Here is a 12,350-nt window from a genome sequence, read left to right as displayed (position 1 = left end):
TGGGAGTGTTGAGTCCTCAGCCTGCATTAGAGACCAGCTTAGCACCATTCCTACAGCAGAGCTGGAGGAGGTCTGCTCGCGTGGTCACTTAGTTCAGTAAAAAGTCAGCCGAGAGTAAACGTTAAATTGTTGATATGACTTATGGACCTGGCTCTTTTTCATAGTCTGGAATAGTATTTGGGATCATTTTTGCTGGAAGATACTATCATAGTAAAAGTCTGTACATTTGTATTTGTCATTTTGGATTCCTTGGGAAAGTCAGGAATGAAGCTGTCATCTGTACAGATGTCATGGTGTCCTGCGGAGCTGTACTGCTCACAGATCTCCTGCCTTGTCCTCCAAACTTACCGATGGAGATCCAAGAAGAGAATGTCTCTTTTTAGCGCATATCTTTGATAAAGGAGATGCAAAGCTTGCAGAGCAGGACACAGACTAGTAGTGAGTTTGAACATGATTGCTGTGCTGTGCATGGGATAAATGGAGGAAATGACCTCGGTCAGGGTGTGGGAGGGGGATCCAGGATGGAAAGCATTTTGAAATAAACTTGTTGTGGCCCTTCACTCCTTGTGCTGGTGAGGGGTGGTCCTGCTGCCTGCCCCCCTGGTCTGTGCAGGGTGGCTCAGCCTGGTGGCAAGGGGTGGACAACACCCCGTGTGGATGTCTGCAGACCGAGGCAGGGTTATGGTGTGCTCTCACAGCCCCTGCAGGTTGCTGGGGGTTTTGCTGGAGGGAGCTGGCCTTGGTGGTTCGGTCACTGGAGACACCTCAATGGGAGGTGTCCAGCAGGTGTGAAGGAGGAGGGTGAGCCAGGTTTGGAGTGCTCCCTTCAAAGGGCACGGGCACAGAAGAAAAACCGTGTCAGCTTCAGTGGGAGCATGAGAAGCCTTCAGTAACTCAGCATTGGTTGTTCTTAAGCCATAATGTATGGGTTAAACAGGCAGAAGTATGTTGCTGAGTCTGCAAAGTGCCCTGATCCTGCTGTACACAGCATTCAGAGGGCGCTTCAAAGAGAGCACTGGAAACTTCTGTTAGCACTATCAATTGAAAGAATGTCCCCCGGATGCCAGGTAACTTCTCTACAGAGGTATAATGAGCAGCATTGCATAAATCAGACATTACTGTTGGATACTGGTCCTCCGCCCCAAAATCCTTGGTGGAGCCCGATGAATTACGGCACACTTTCCTTTGTGCAGGAACTCGAGTGTTCCAGTCCCTGCTTTCTGTGGCCAAGCAGAAGTGTGTGGGAATATGCCGAATGATTTTTCTGCGAGAAACAAAAGGATTTACGTGTCACTTGCCTCCACCGCTTTAACTGATCGGCTTGCTTCCAGGAAGAGATCTGAGCTGAGCATGTGAATTGGCGGCACTGAAAAGCCGACCAGTCCACGCAGGAACAAGGTTGACAATGCCTTTTAAAATGCTACCTACCCACTAAACCCGAGGCTGGATTTAGTCTCATTTCAGTCCTACCTTCTCTGATCAGGTGCTTGCACTTCCACATGCATTAAGCGCCTCAATGCTGCAAAGAGCCCTGCTAGAGTTAGTGCCGTGCCCCGTGCCATGGCTGATCTGAAATAAGTCAAGTCCGGGGTCTTCCGCAGCTGGAGCAGGCAGCATATCATGGTTCAGAGGGCCACATCAGCACTGCCTGAGCTGGCTCGCCAGCTGCAGGAAATATCTTTGCAGAGTGAACTCTTCTTAGGATGGACCCGATCCAGAACCTCGTTGAAGCCGGTGGAATTGCTCCCATTTTCTCAAAGGAACTTGGATCAAGCTATCAGCTAAAAAATAATAATAAAAAAAAGTAAAAATCCATTAACGTTTTGCCAAAGTGACACGGTGCATTAATTTTTGGGTGGAAAACAAATATCTTCTTGTGGTATTTTGTCTGTTCTCTTTCTTCTTTGCTCTTCTGCTGATGTGGCTTTGAGATAGCTGTGTGAAGATAGGTAACAGTGAATATGTGAAAGCGGGGAACAAAGCAGCCGCCCCTGCATGAGTTGCTGGATGAGGAAGGTGGGCTGTGCTTTCCAATGTGCCTCTCGGTGATGATAAAATGCCATTTTTCTTTTGCTGTTCATGAATAACAACTGGATGGAAAGCCTTGAGCTGCACAAAGGATTGCAGCGCTTTTTAGAGGCCTGGCTCTGATAGAAAAGCTCTGCTTTCTCCCTTTGCAGTTGCACTTCTTCATAATCTATTTCAAATTGGGTGAAAAAATAAAATGGTGTATCAAAATTGTCCCAACCCTTAAACCCAATGTATTAAGTGGTTTACCTGCTAGAAAACTACAGAGAGATACATGGAAAATGATGCCCATTGTGGGCATGAAGACACAACGGGTGATCATTTTTGCAAGCAATAAATTCTTTTCCTAGCAAAGATCTGGCTGTGATAGGGGCCTTGGTGCATGAACCTGGTTTCCCCAGTGCCTTCTGTGGCGTCACCATCCCTGAGACTGTCTGCACCCATCAAAAGTTGCCAAATGGGGGCAACTGTAGAGGCATCCTCAGCTGCATTTGCCACATGCTACAAACTTGAGCATCAGCAAACATACGTTTTTCAGCAGCTGTATTTAGGGGAGGCTGATGCAGTAAGTTATATCAGTGTGGATGTCTTACAAAGGGTCTTACTTCACAAATGGAATTAATTTTAGAGTTGCCAGTTGGAAAATCAAAATGTAGTGCCTCTTTTTTCTGTTCACAGTCTATCATTTTTGGTACAAGTACAGCTGATACCTTTATGTCTATTCCTCCATGATGGTAGGGCTCGGGTACTTAGGAGCGTGCATGGCACACAACAGCATTATATTCTGAAGGAATAGCTCAGAGATCTAGGAGCAACAGCTAGCTGAGGTACTGTACGTTTCTAGGTACAAGGTACCACCTTGGTGGTTGGTCTTGGGAGGGAAGCTGCAGGGTGTTTGTAAACTGAATTGCTCAGCTCTGAAGCTGGGTGGCTCTCACAGGTTGGCAGTGGTGCAAGGTAATTACCTTGGAGGACAACTGATTGTGCTCAGAGAGCAGGTAAGGACTTCTGAAGACAAGCATCCACTTGTTGAGGAGGGTGAATGAACTGAGCAGTTTGGTACATTTTATTTTAGTCTTCCTTTCTTTTTTTTTTTTTTTTTTTTTTTTTCCCACACAAGGATTTCCTTCCCAGTTGGCATTCTTGATCTTGTCTAAGGTCATAATTTGATCACTTTCTGACAAAACCAGCTCTCTTCAAGCTGTTACTTTGCCAATGGTGGGTCACTGTGCTTAGCCTCTCAGACTAATGCCTGAAATTAAAAGAGAGGTTGGTAGATGTTTATAGACTATATGAATATTGTCTACCGACTGTTTGCCAAATATGTGTCCTCTCTCCAGCAGAACACTTTTTATAGATCCAGTTTCCCAGTCCTGAAATAATGGCACATGGAAGCAAAATGCAGAGAAGTTCTTGCTGATTCGGGAAGGCAAGAGCAAACATTCAATACCTAGATTTGTGATGGCAAATTGAGAGTGCCTTATTTTGTGTGTGTGTGGCCTCAGATTTCAACTACTTTTTACATTCATATCCTAATAGGTTTGAATTGCTTGGGATATTTTCCCCCACAATTACAGATTGATTACTAGGGGTCAGTACTTTCCTTTTCTTCTGGAGCTGATCTGTTTTTTCCGTTGCTGGATAATTGATGGGGGCCTCTGAAGAATCTGTGATTTGGCAAGTGCAAGCTGCCTCCTTGTGTGGTTGTTTAGAGGATGTTTTATCCTCGGCTTAGAACTCATGCTATGGGCTTACATCATTTATAAAATGTTCTCCCACAGCCCTGACACACACACAAACTTTGGCAATACTAGTGGACATTTCAACTGTGAAAAGTCACTACCAGGGCTTTGATCAGCCTTGCATTTTTGGGGCTAAGATGCTATACACAAATTCCTGCAGCTGTAGCTAATGTTGGATTTCCACAATGAAGAGATCACAAGGGAGTTGCTCATTTTCATGTTCTGGAATGCAGAAAAGGGCTTGCTTTTAATTTAATTGCAGGTAGCTCTTCAGATGAGATCTGAAGATTGTTAGTAGTTGATCTAATTTGGCCAGAATGGAGGGTCACAAAACAGTGAAATCATATTTGGAACCAGAAGTGAAAAACCGAGCAGTATTTACAGGGAGAAAGTGTGGAGATGGAGAAGAATCAGCCCTCAGTTCTGTCAAGCACTTGGTAGCTAATCTGGAAAATTATTAGAACAGAGGGGCTGGAGGTGAATGCATTTGAAGAGTTAGCCTTTTCGTTGCTGTTGTTTTGGGATGTCATCGAATTTTTGTTGAAATCAGGTTGAGATCCTGGTGCACCAGAGTAGGTGTTACATGAGGAACAGACAGCTGCAGTCCTGTGGGCTTTTATCAAGGTCAGACCTACTGTGTCTGCTAGGAAAAGCCATGGGCACTGTAATAGCTGTCAGCTGTTCAGCTTTCATGCTGATCTGAGATCTGGTCTTGGGATCTCTTAAGATCATCTTCCACTGAGGATTCAAGTGACTTGCCCAGGTTTAGACCATTGCAAAAGGTAGGGAGAGATGCCCGGCAGCATCAGGCTGCAGGACAGTCCAGGGAAGTGGTGGGAATGTTCCCTGCTGCTCAACGGCCTTAAAACTCCTTGCTGTCCCAGTCCATTTCTGGAAACCCATTTATTTGGGCTCAACTGTCTGGCCCAGATGGTGCAGTGTTGGTGTTGCGAGTGAGAAGTAGTGCAACATGTCCATACTGTGACGTTGAGATATGTTATGCCAATTACAAGCAAGATACTGGGATTTCTTTATGTTTGGACCTCTTGCTGGTAAATCTACCACTTCCTGCATGCTGGGAGTGAGCAAACTCCTAGATACAGTCCAGTGTGTTTTTTCTCCCCCTGAGGCAGATGAAGTTTTATTTACAGATCTCTGCACCACTTGTTGCTGAGACCAGTGCACATGCACGCTTGGTAGGTTGTTATGTTTGAGGGAGGCAATTTTTATCATCAGATTAATCTGTTTGGAGGGGACTGGAGGATCTGTGCAAAGTTGTGTTAAAGGTAGATGAAGCCCAGAATCCCCCCCAGTGGCTCCAGCTCTGTGTCACCCTTACCTCATTTCCATCCATGCTACTTCCCTCTTGCAAATTTCTCAATTTCATCACTTTTTCTTCCTAGTCTGCATCAGATTTCCATTTCTGTTCCTATTTTCATGTCACCTTCAGAAGTATTATAGTACTTCTTTCTTTTATTTTTGTCTTCCCTGTTTCAGCCGCTCTTCTCCCTGCCTATTCTCTGGGACCTGATCTTGCCTCCCTCAGTCTAGGACTACAATGATGCCTTGATTTTTCAAGAGGTTTTGCTTTCTTTAGTCCAGCAGAGAAGAAACAAAAACAAAAACAAAAACAAAACCCAACACTATTGCATATTCTCATAGATCTTGTTTCCAAGGTCCACATCTAGCACCTAGATGTGCAATGGAAGGGATCCTAGTGACAGAGGAAGGTCATGGGATGTGGGCTCATAGTGCTTGACCTGTAGTGAGAGCATCGTCAAATTATTTTTTCATGAGCTGTGAACTGTTTAAGTCCGTTGTTCCTAGGGAGTTCAGGGTCCCCACAGGAAGGGCTACTTTGGGAAATGAATGACTTAGAATGATGCACCAGATTTATTTCTTCCCTTTTGTCCTTCTCCCTGCCTGCCCCAATGAATATTGCTTGTTTAGGACAATGGTTTTTTTTTTTTTTTGTTTTGTTTTGTTTTCCAATGTCATAGGTTTTTTGTTTGTTTTTGTAAAGATAAATGATCCTGGCCAGCAGGACCAAACTATGGCTCTTAGGGCTCAGTGGAGCTCACCTTCCACAGTCCTTCTCATTGAAATTTGTGCTACTTGATGGAGTCAGGATGAGAGGAGCTGGAGAGTGCTTGGATGTGGGGGCTGCAGCAGCAGGAAGCAGTGACTTGCTGTCCCATGGGGACTTAATGAGTGGGAAATGTCCTCGCTGGTGGAGAGTGCTGGCTCTGTGGTGTGCAGCTGAACCCTTTGGGACAGCAGCCCTGCAGGTGCTTGTATGGGACAGAGAAAGCCCAGCTTCACCTTCCTCTGTGACTGAGGTCAAGGCCTTCAGCCACATCCTGAGTTGGGCTGTTGGCTCCCAGCCTATGGACTACAGCAGGGTGGGCAAGTTTCATTCTGCTGCTCTTTGTTTTTAATGGAAAATCACTTTCTTGTCAAGACTGGCACATAGTTCACACAAAAAAACTGGGTCTGATGGGTCAGCATTTACCATCAAAGCTGTCTAAACCACTTTCTCATAGCTCTGTCCTAGATGCTTTCATGCCAGTCAAACTGTAACAAGAAAAGATAAGTAAAAAGTGGACCTAACAGTGAAGTAGGAACTACGGGCAGTAAAGTGTGGTGCTACAGTGAGGAAAGTAATTGAATCCTTAGGAAGCACTGATTTTAAATCCTCTGCTGATCCGCTTCATTCAGCATTAGTGCCGATAAACTTCTCTGCCTAAAGCCACATTTGTTTTAAATTGAACGCTTGCCATATGGCTTTCTGGCTGGGCTAGCTCCTTTTGTATCCTTTGTCCCTTACAATTCTCTTTTAATTCCAGCTGGAAGCTGTGACTGACTGCCAAATCAGAGTTGATGGGCTGCAGCATCCCTCCCTGCCACCCCGGTTTCATGGGCTCTTGGCACTCAGTGGGACCCTGGTTCGGTGTGGATGTTGAGATGTGGGGAGGTGGTGGCTGCCGACAGCATGTGGGCTGCCAGGAGATGCTCTGGGAGCAGGGCTGGTCCAGCCTGGCCAGGAGGAGGGTGAGGGGACATCACATCACAGACAGCTGCTGCTTGAATGAGGGCTACAAGAAAGCAATTTCTTGGTGGTGTCAGGCCACACATGTACTGGGCAGCAGCCACAGGTTGCAGTTTGGGAGGTTTGGGTTGGATGTTTGGAAATACTTCTACTCTAGGCATCTGGTGTAACGCTGGAGCAGGTCTGCAGGGAGGCTGTGCAGTCTCCACCCATGGAGACTGAGCTAGGGAGAACCAGGGCTGGTCTTGCACAGTGTTGTGGATGGTCTATCTTTGAGCAGAAGGGTTGGCAGGAGACCTCCAAGGATCCCTTCCACCTTGAATTTTACTGTCGTTCAGTTCTCCATGGTGGTGTTGTGAATGAAAGCTGCAGCCTGCATGGTCAGTGACTACCAGGCTTCTGAAATCTGTGCTGAGCAGTTGCTCAGAAGAGGAAGAAAAAGAAACTGTGTGGAGCAGGTGTTTAATAGCGTGTGACTGAATATGCCTTGAAAAGTGGGCAGGGAGCCTCATGAAAGCAACCATGTTTATTGTATAGAGAAAAACATTTTATTAAACACTGAGGGACAGATCCACTGCTGCGATATGGGTAATATACATTGCTCCGGCAACACAAAGCATCTGTAAAACTGGTTGAGCTGGCTGATTGATCTGGGTTTATAATGGCCTCGTTTTGTTGGTCTGGTGAGGAGCAGCCAACAGAGAGGGGCTGCTGAAGTCTGTATGTTTAAAATGGTGATCTGCCTCTCTGCAGGCAAAATAAAATGACAAAATTTACCATGCTGAGCTGCTTTAGGTAGAAAAAGCAGAGTTACCTGGGAGTGTGCTGTTCTCTGCTTGTGTTATATACCTGATTGGTACTGAAACCTTGCGATTACTACAGAGATTTCAAAGGGAGCTCTGCAAACAGCTTTGAGAGTCACTGTGGTCCTTTCCAAAGGATGAAATAATAGAAGAATGTTTCTTGGTAGGGTGTAAGAAGATGCAACTTTGTCAGCAGATCAAGACCCGGTGAACAGGTTGATTATAGAAGCTGTCACTAAGCAGAAACATTAGAAAAGGACCTGCTTTTGGTGTATGTGGGGACATACAGGCATCAATACATAGTTAAAGTAACATAATATAAGTGCTGTCATAGGTACAAGCTCCCAAACTGGTGCTGGAAAGACAATCTCACTCCTCCTCTGGCCAGGGATACTTTGGTGCGTTGTTGTCCATCCAGGTGCCATCCCAGGCTCTTGTTCTGACATTGCTGTGGTTACAGTCACTGGCTTAGCCAGAAAGTGAGAGGGTTTGAGTACAAGCAACCTAGCTGCTTGAGCAATCCTTGCTTTATTTTCACCTCCTAAAAGAGCGCTGCTAACAGGTACCTCATGCAAGCCATTTGGCAAGTTAGGGTGTGGGATGCTCAAGGGTTCATATGACGGGACTTTATGAAGTCAAGAGGAGAGGCATGTGCAGGACAGACCTGATGAATATGAGCCATTAGCAATGGGTTTAGGAGAAGAGAACGTGCTTTTAATGTAGATTACTGTCTAAAGTCAAGTTTAAAAATAGTGAAATGGTTCTGTGCTTCATTTTTCACTGACCTTTAGCACTTGCCAGAAAAAAAAAAATGTACTTGTGTGCCTGAACGATGGAAAAGGGAATTATAAAAAATGGGGAAAGATTAAAACAGGAAAGCTGCAAGACAACCCCAGTTTCTGGCAGGAGTTCTTGTATTACAGTGTGTGTTCACTCTGTGTGTCTTGCGCCAGTCTGTCTGAAGTGCCTGGGAAAAGTCCCTGTTGAATATTGTGCATCCCACTTGGAAAACTTGTTACTGCATTGGGTTTTATAGCAAAATTAGGACACTATAAAATTATACCCTTTGTTCTGATGATATTTCATAGATGTGTTTGCAGCAGAAATATGTGGGCGGCTGTACATGTCATGTGCTTCATAATAACTGCGGTGGGTTTTGTGTGTGTTTGCTTGTTTTTTTGAAGAGAAGGACATGCCAAACAGACCTCTGAGAGTGCGTACGCAGTCTCCTGATGGCAGATTTTCCTTTCGGTGGAAGCCACCTTACGGAGCGGGCTTCAGGGGTCCACGCAGCAGATCCCAGGGTCACCTCCGGGGCTATGGAGAGAGCGGCCGAAGGATGAGTTACGCTCCGCTGCTGCAAGAGCGACAAAACCAGGAAGCAAGGAAACTAGGTGAGCCAGATTGCTCTGATATCATCTATGTGAGTTGATGCCAGACTGCCCTTGGTCATCACCCCATCAGTTTGTTCTTTGGTTTCACTTGCCCTATCTGAGAAGGCTGCTCTCCAGGCAAAAAGCAGTCAGTCTTCTGTTGCTGCCTGTTGCTGCTAGGTGGTCATAGATCAGATTATTGTAGTCGTCAGAATGATTTCTTCTTACAAATGAAAACGTTTTCTCTAATTGTGCTCAGGGGAAGGGCAGAGAAGAAGAGGCATAGCTCATAGCTCCTTGCATGAGGTGGGACACCTCTCAAATCCACTGTTTCTTGTCCTCTTAAAAACTGTGTTTCTGCATTATTTCTGACCAGTGCAGAAAAAGTTAATGCTTTAATTTAATGTATCAGCGTTTACCAGCAAAACCATTTCATGGACTCCATACCAGTGTTATGTTTGTGTGTCCATGTTTTCTCCTGTTCCTTTTTGAGGTCCTGGTCACTGCAGGCTCCTGAGAGTCAGGTTGGCCTCTTCTGTGCTTCCTGTCCTGTCCTGTCTGCTGTGCTGTGATGGTTTGCACTCCTTCACTAGATAACGTGCCCTCAACCTAAAGGATTTCCAGCTAACTGTAGCAATGGGGTTTGTAACAACTTTATTTCTCCAGAGGCTGAGCATTTCTTTTCAGGCTGTTTGTATCATTCCTCTCTTACCTCTCTCTGTCTTGTGAGCTCCTCTGGCCTGAGTGGGCTCTAGATCTGCACTCATGACTCTTACTTTGATCGTCCTTCTGGAAGTTTCATCTGCTTTTTGCTTCTTGGATGCATTTGCTCAAGGTTAAACTTCTTTCTCTGAAAATCTCTCCTGCATGCTGGAAGCCCATCCCGCAGACAGTCTGGTCTTGGATTACAAAATTGGTGATGGTTCCAAAATCACACGTGGCTGCCAGAATTCCTGGCTTTGTAATATAAATATCTATTTCCTCTTCTGCTTTGTCAGTTATGTGTAAAAAGAACATCTCTATCTTGGTTTGTCCAAAGAGAGAGAACTCGGCCACCTGTCAGTTATTCACACCCTTTCTGAACCGCGATCTCTCAGTTATTGCTCATCCCTTCCCTAGTACTAACTTTTTCATCTTTCTCTGCCAAGACCAGCTCTGGAAAGAGATGCACTGTAGGTGCCAGTGCTTCCATGTCTGTGCAAATGTTGTGTTGGCTATCCAGTACTGCCATGGTCTGAGCCCCTCCATTGTGCCTGGTTGCTGTGTTTTCTGTCACTGCTATTGCTAACACATTCATCCTGCTCTGAGTTGCTTCAGGCTGTGGATGTCCCTAGGTGTTATGTACTGCTATTTTGTTTTGTTTTGTTTGTTTTGTCATGGATTTAGTGAAAATTCAGTAACGTACTTGATCTTTATGAAGAAATACTGTGTGACCTGTTTTTAAGCATATGCTTCTGATTTTCACTTCTTTTATACTATTCTTTTATCAAGAGGGAAAACAAATGTTTTTAAATAATCAAATTAACAGGAGAGGAACTCAAACCTAGAATACAGGACCCTTGTACTGCTGTATTTCATGTTAATAATTTGCTTTCCTGCTACTAAAATATCAACTTGATTGTTCTTACTGTATGCATGTTGAAATCTCTGAGATAAATGATATGAATCTAAATAAACTACTTCTCTTCTTGTATCTCAGACAAGAATCAAATAGGTTTCTACCTGAAAAGACTGATTTTTATTTACAATGATAAAGGCTAAGGAAAGCCTCTCTTTTTTTTCCCTGTATGAACAGCCTCTGAATCAGTTCATGTTGTTTCGCTGCCATCACGGAACAGCCAAGGACGAAGTCAACCTGTCTATAGGTCATCTTTAACTAAAAGGAAAGTCACAGGTATGCTTCTTTCACATCAGCTGTCAATTCTTGGAGACATTTGAATGAAATGAGACAGCTTTGATTTTTAATTAAAAGTGCTAGAGCTAACTTCTGTGTGGGTTAAAGAGCTTAATGGATGTCTCTGCTTCTGTAATTCAAGCAGTATAAATAAAATGATAGAATTTGGCAACGTGGTTGGGGTTTTGCTTCTTTTCTCTTTTTTTCTTTCCTTTTTTTTTTTTTCTTGACTTTCTCTGCTGTAGCTATTGGCAAACATTATGCACTTCAATAACTGCATGGGAAGGCTTGACTAAATCAAAGACAGGATCTCCAAATCTGAGTGTCTTCTTGTCACATCTCTGCACCATTATCTACAGGGTTGATTTCCAGTCAACATGGTCAGCTAAAGTGTTCACTTCCTTTTGGAAGGAAAGTGTTCCATACTGTAGCAGCGGTCAAAGAGAAACTGTATGTAACAGTTTGAGAATTAGTAAAATATTTAAGGACTGTAGAATAATTAGTACTCTGGTCCTGTAAGCAGACAGCTAACAGAAGAAATTACATTGTCATGAGGTACCATCAGTAATGAAAAGTACTCGCTTTTCACTGCTGTCACCTTTGCTATACATCTGTGCTGTCTGCCTATTGTAATGTGTATTACTGTGTCTTTTTTTTATTATTTATTTTAATTGAGATCTCCAATATTCTTGTTATTGATGTGCTGTTTTATTTTCCCATTTCAGAGGAGGAAGAGGTGGAGGTGGCACAGGACATAACTGTTCGGGTTATGTCCTCTCAGTCTGTGCTCGTTGCTTGGACAGACCCACTGTATGAAAAGCAGAAGGCTACAGCAAATAGGTAGTTAGCCCCATGTTTCCTTTTCTGAACAGATACTAGAGGTGAACTTCTGTCAGTGCACTTCTGATCAGTTTTGCATTTATTTAACGATGGTTGGTTATGGGAACAACTTAACTTAGGGCACAGAAATTTGCATGTACCAGTGACGGTGGCTGGTAGGGGATGCTTCAGAGAAATCTGGCATGGATAGGTGGGGGTGATGTACACCTCCAGTGCCCCCTGCATCCTCAGACCCTGCACAAACTCCATACAGCCGTGGCTGAACAAGTCATGGTCTCCCATGAGCAGGGGAACATGGCTGATGGCCTCACACCGCACTGGCTGGAGACCAAAACAAACAGAGATGGGCCGGAAACTGCCAAAGACCTAAAAGTGCTGGGCTGTGCTGCTTAGCCTGGGAACAGCTAAGGCCTGCACAACCTGAGGCTGAACTGCACAGCAAGAGGGGTGGTCACGTTAGATGCTCTCCGTTTCATTGTGGAGGTGATTATCTGGGCCAGCATGTGGGAACTGAGCCACCAGTGCTGCTCTAGGAGTGAGGGGCTTCCAACCAGCTGGCCACATCTGTGGGATGGAGGCATGGAGCCTCCTGGGATGCCCAGCTTGGTTTGGAAAGCACTG

At 44.7% G+C, this 12,350-nt stretch overlaps 1 protein-coding gene across 1 annotated transcript in view; it reads left to right on the top strand.

Moving 5' to 3' along the window:
- Window positions 1-8,808: 8,808 nt before the first annotated feature.
- Window positions 8,809-12,350, top strand: part of FNDC1 (fibronectin type III domain containing 1) — a 39,506-nt gene continuing 35,964 nt past the window's right edge. Inside the window, exons 1-3 of the mRNA XM_032184186.1 lie at window positions 8,809-9,016; window positions 10,791-10,889; window positions 11,615-11,729. Coding sequence (XP_032040077.1) covers window positions 8,815-9,016; window positions 10,791-10,889; window positions 11,615-11,729 — 416 coding nt within the window. The 5' untranslated portion in view covers window positions 8,809-8,814. The remainder of the gene's footprint in view (window positions 9,017-10,790; window positions 10,890-11,614; window positions 11,730-12,350) is intronic.

The sequence above is a fragment of the Aythya fuligula genome, chromosome 3, assembly GCF_009819795.1.
Source record: "Aythya fuligula isolate bAytFul2 chromosome 3, bAytFul2.pri, whole genome shotgun sequence".
NCBI classification, from domain to species: domain Eukaryota; kingdom Metazoa; phylum Chordata; class Aves; order Anseriformes; family Anatidae; genus Aythya; species Aythya fuligula.
Note: the sequence above shows the minus strand (reverse complement) of the source record. Positions and strands in the feature narration are given on the sequence as shown.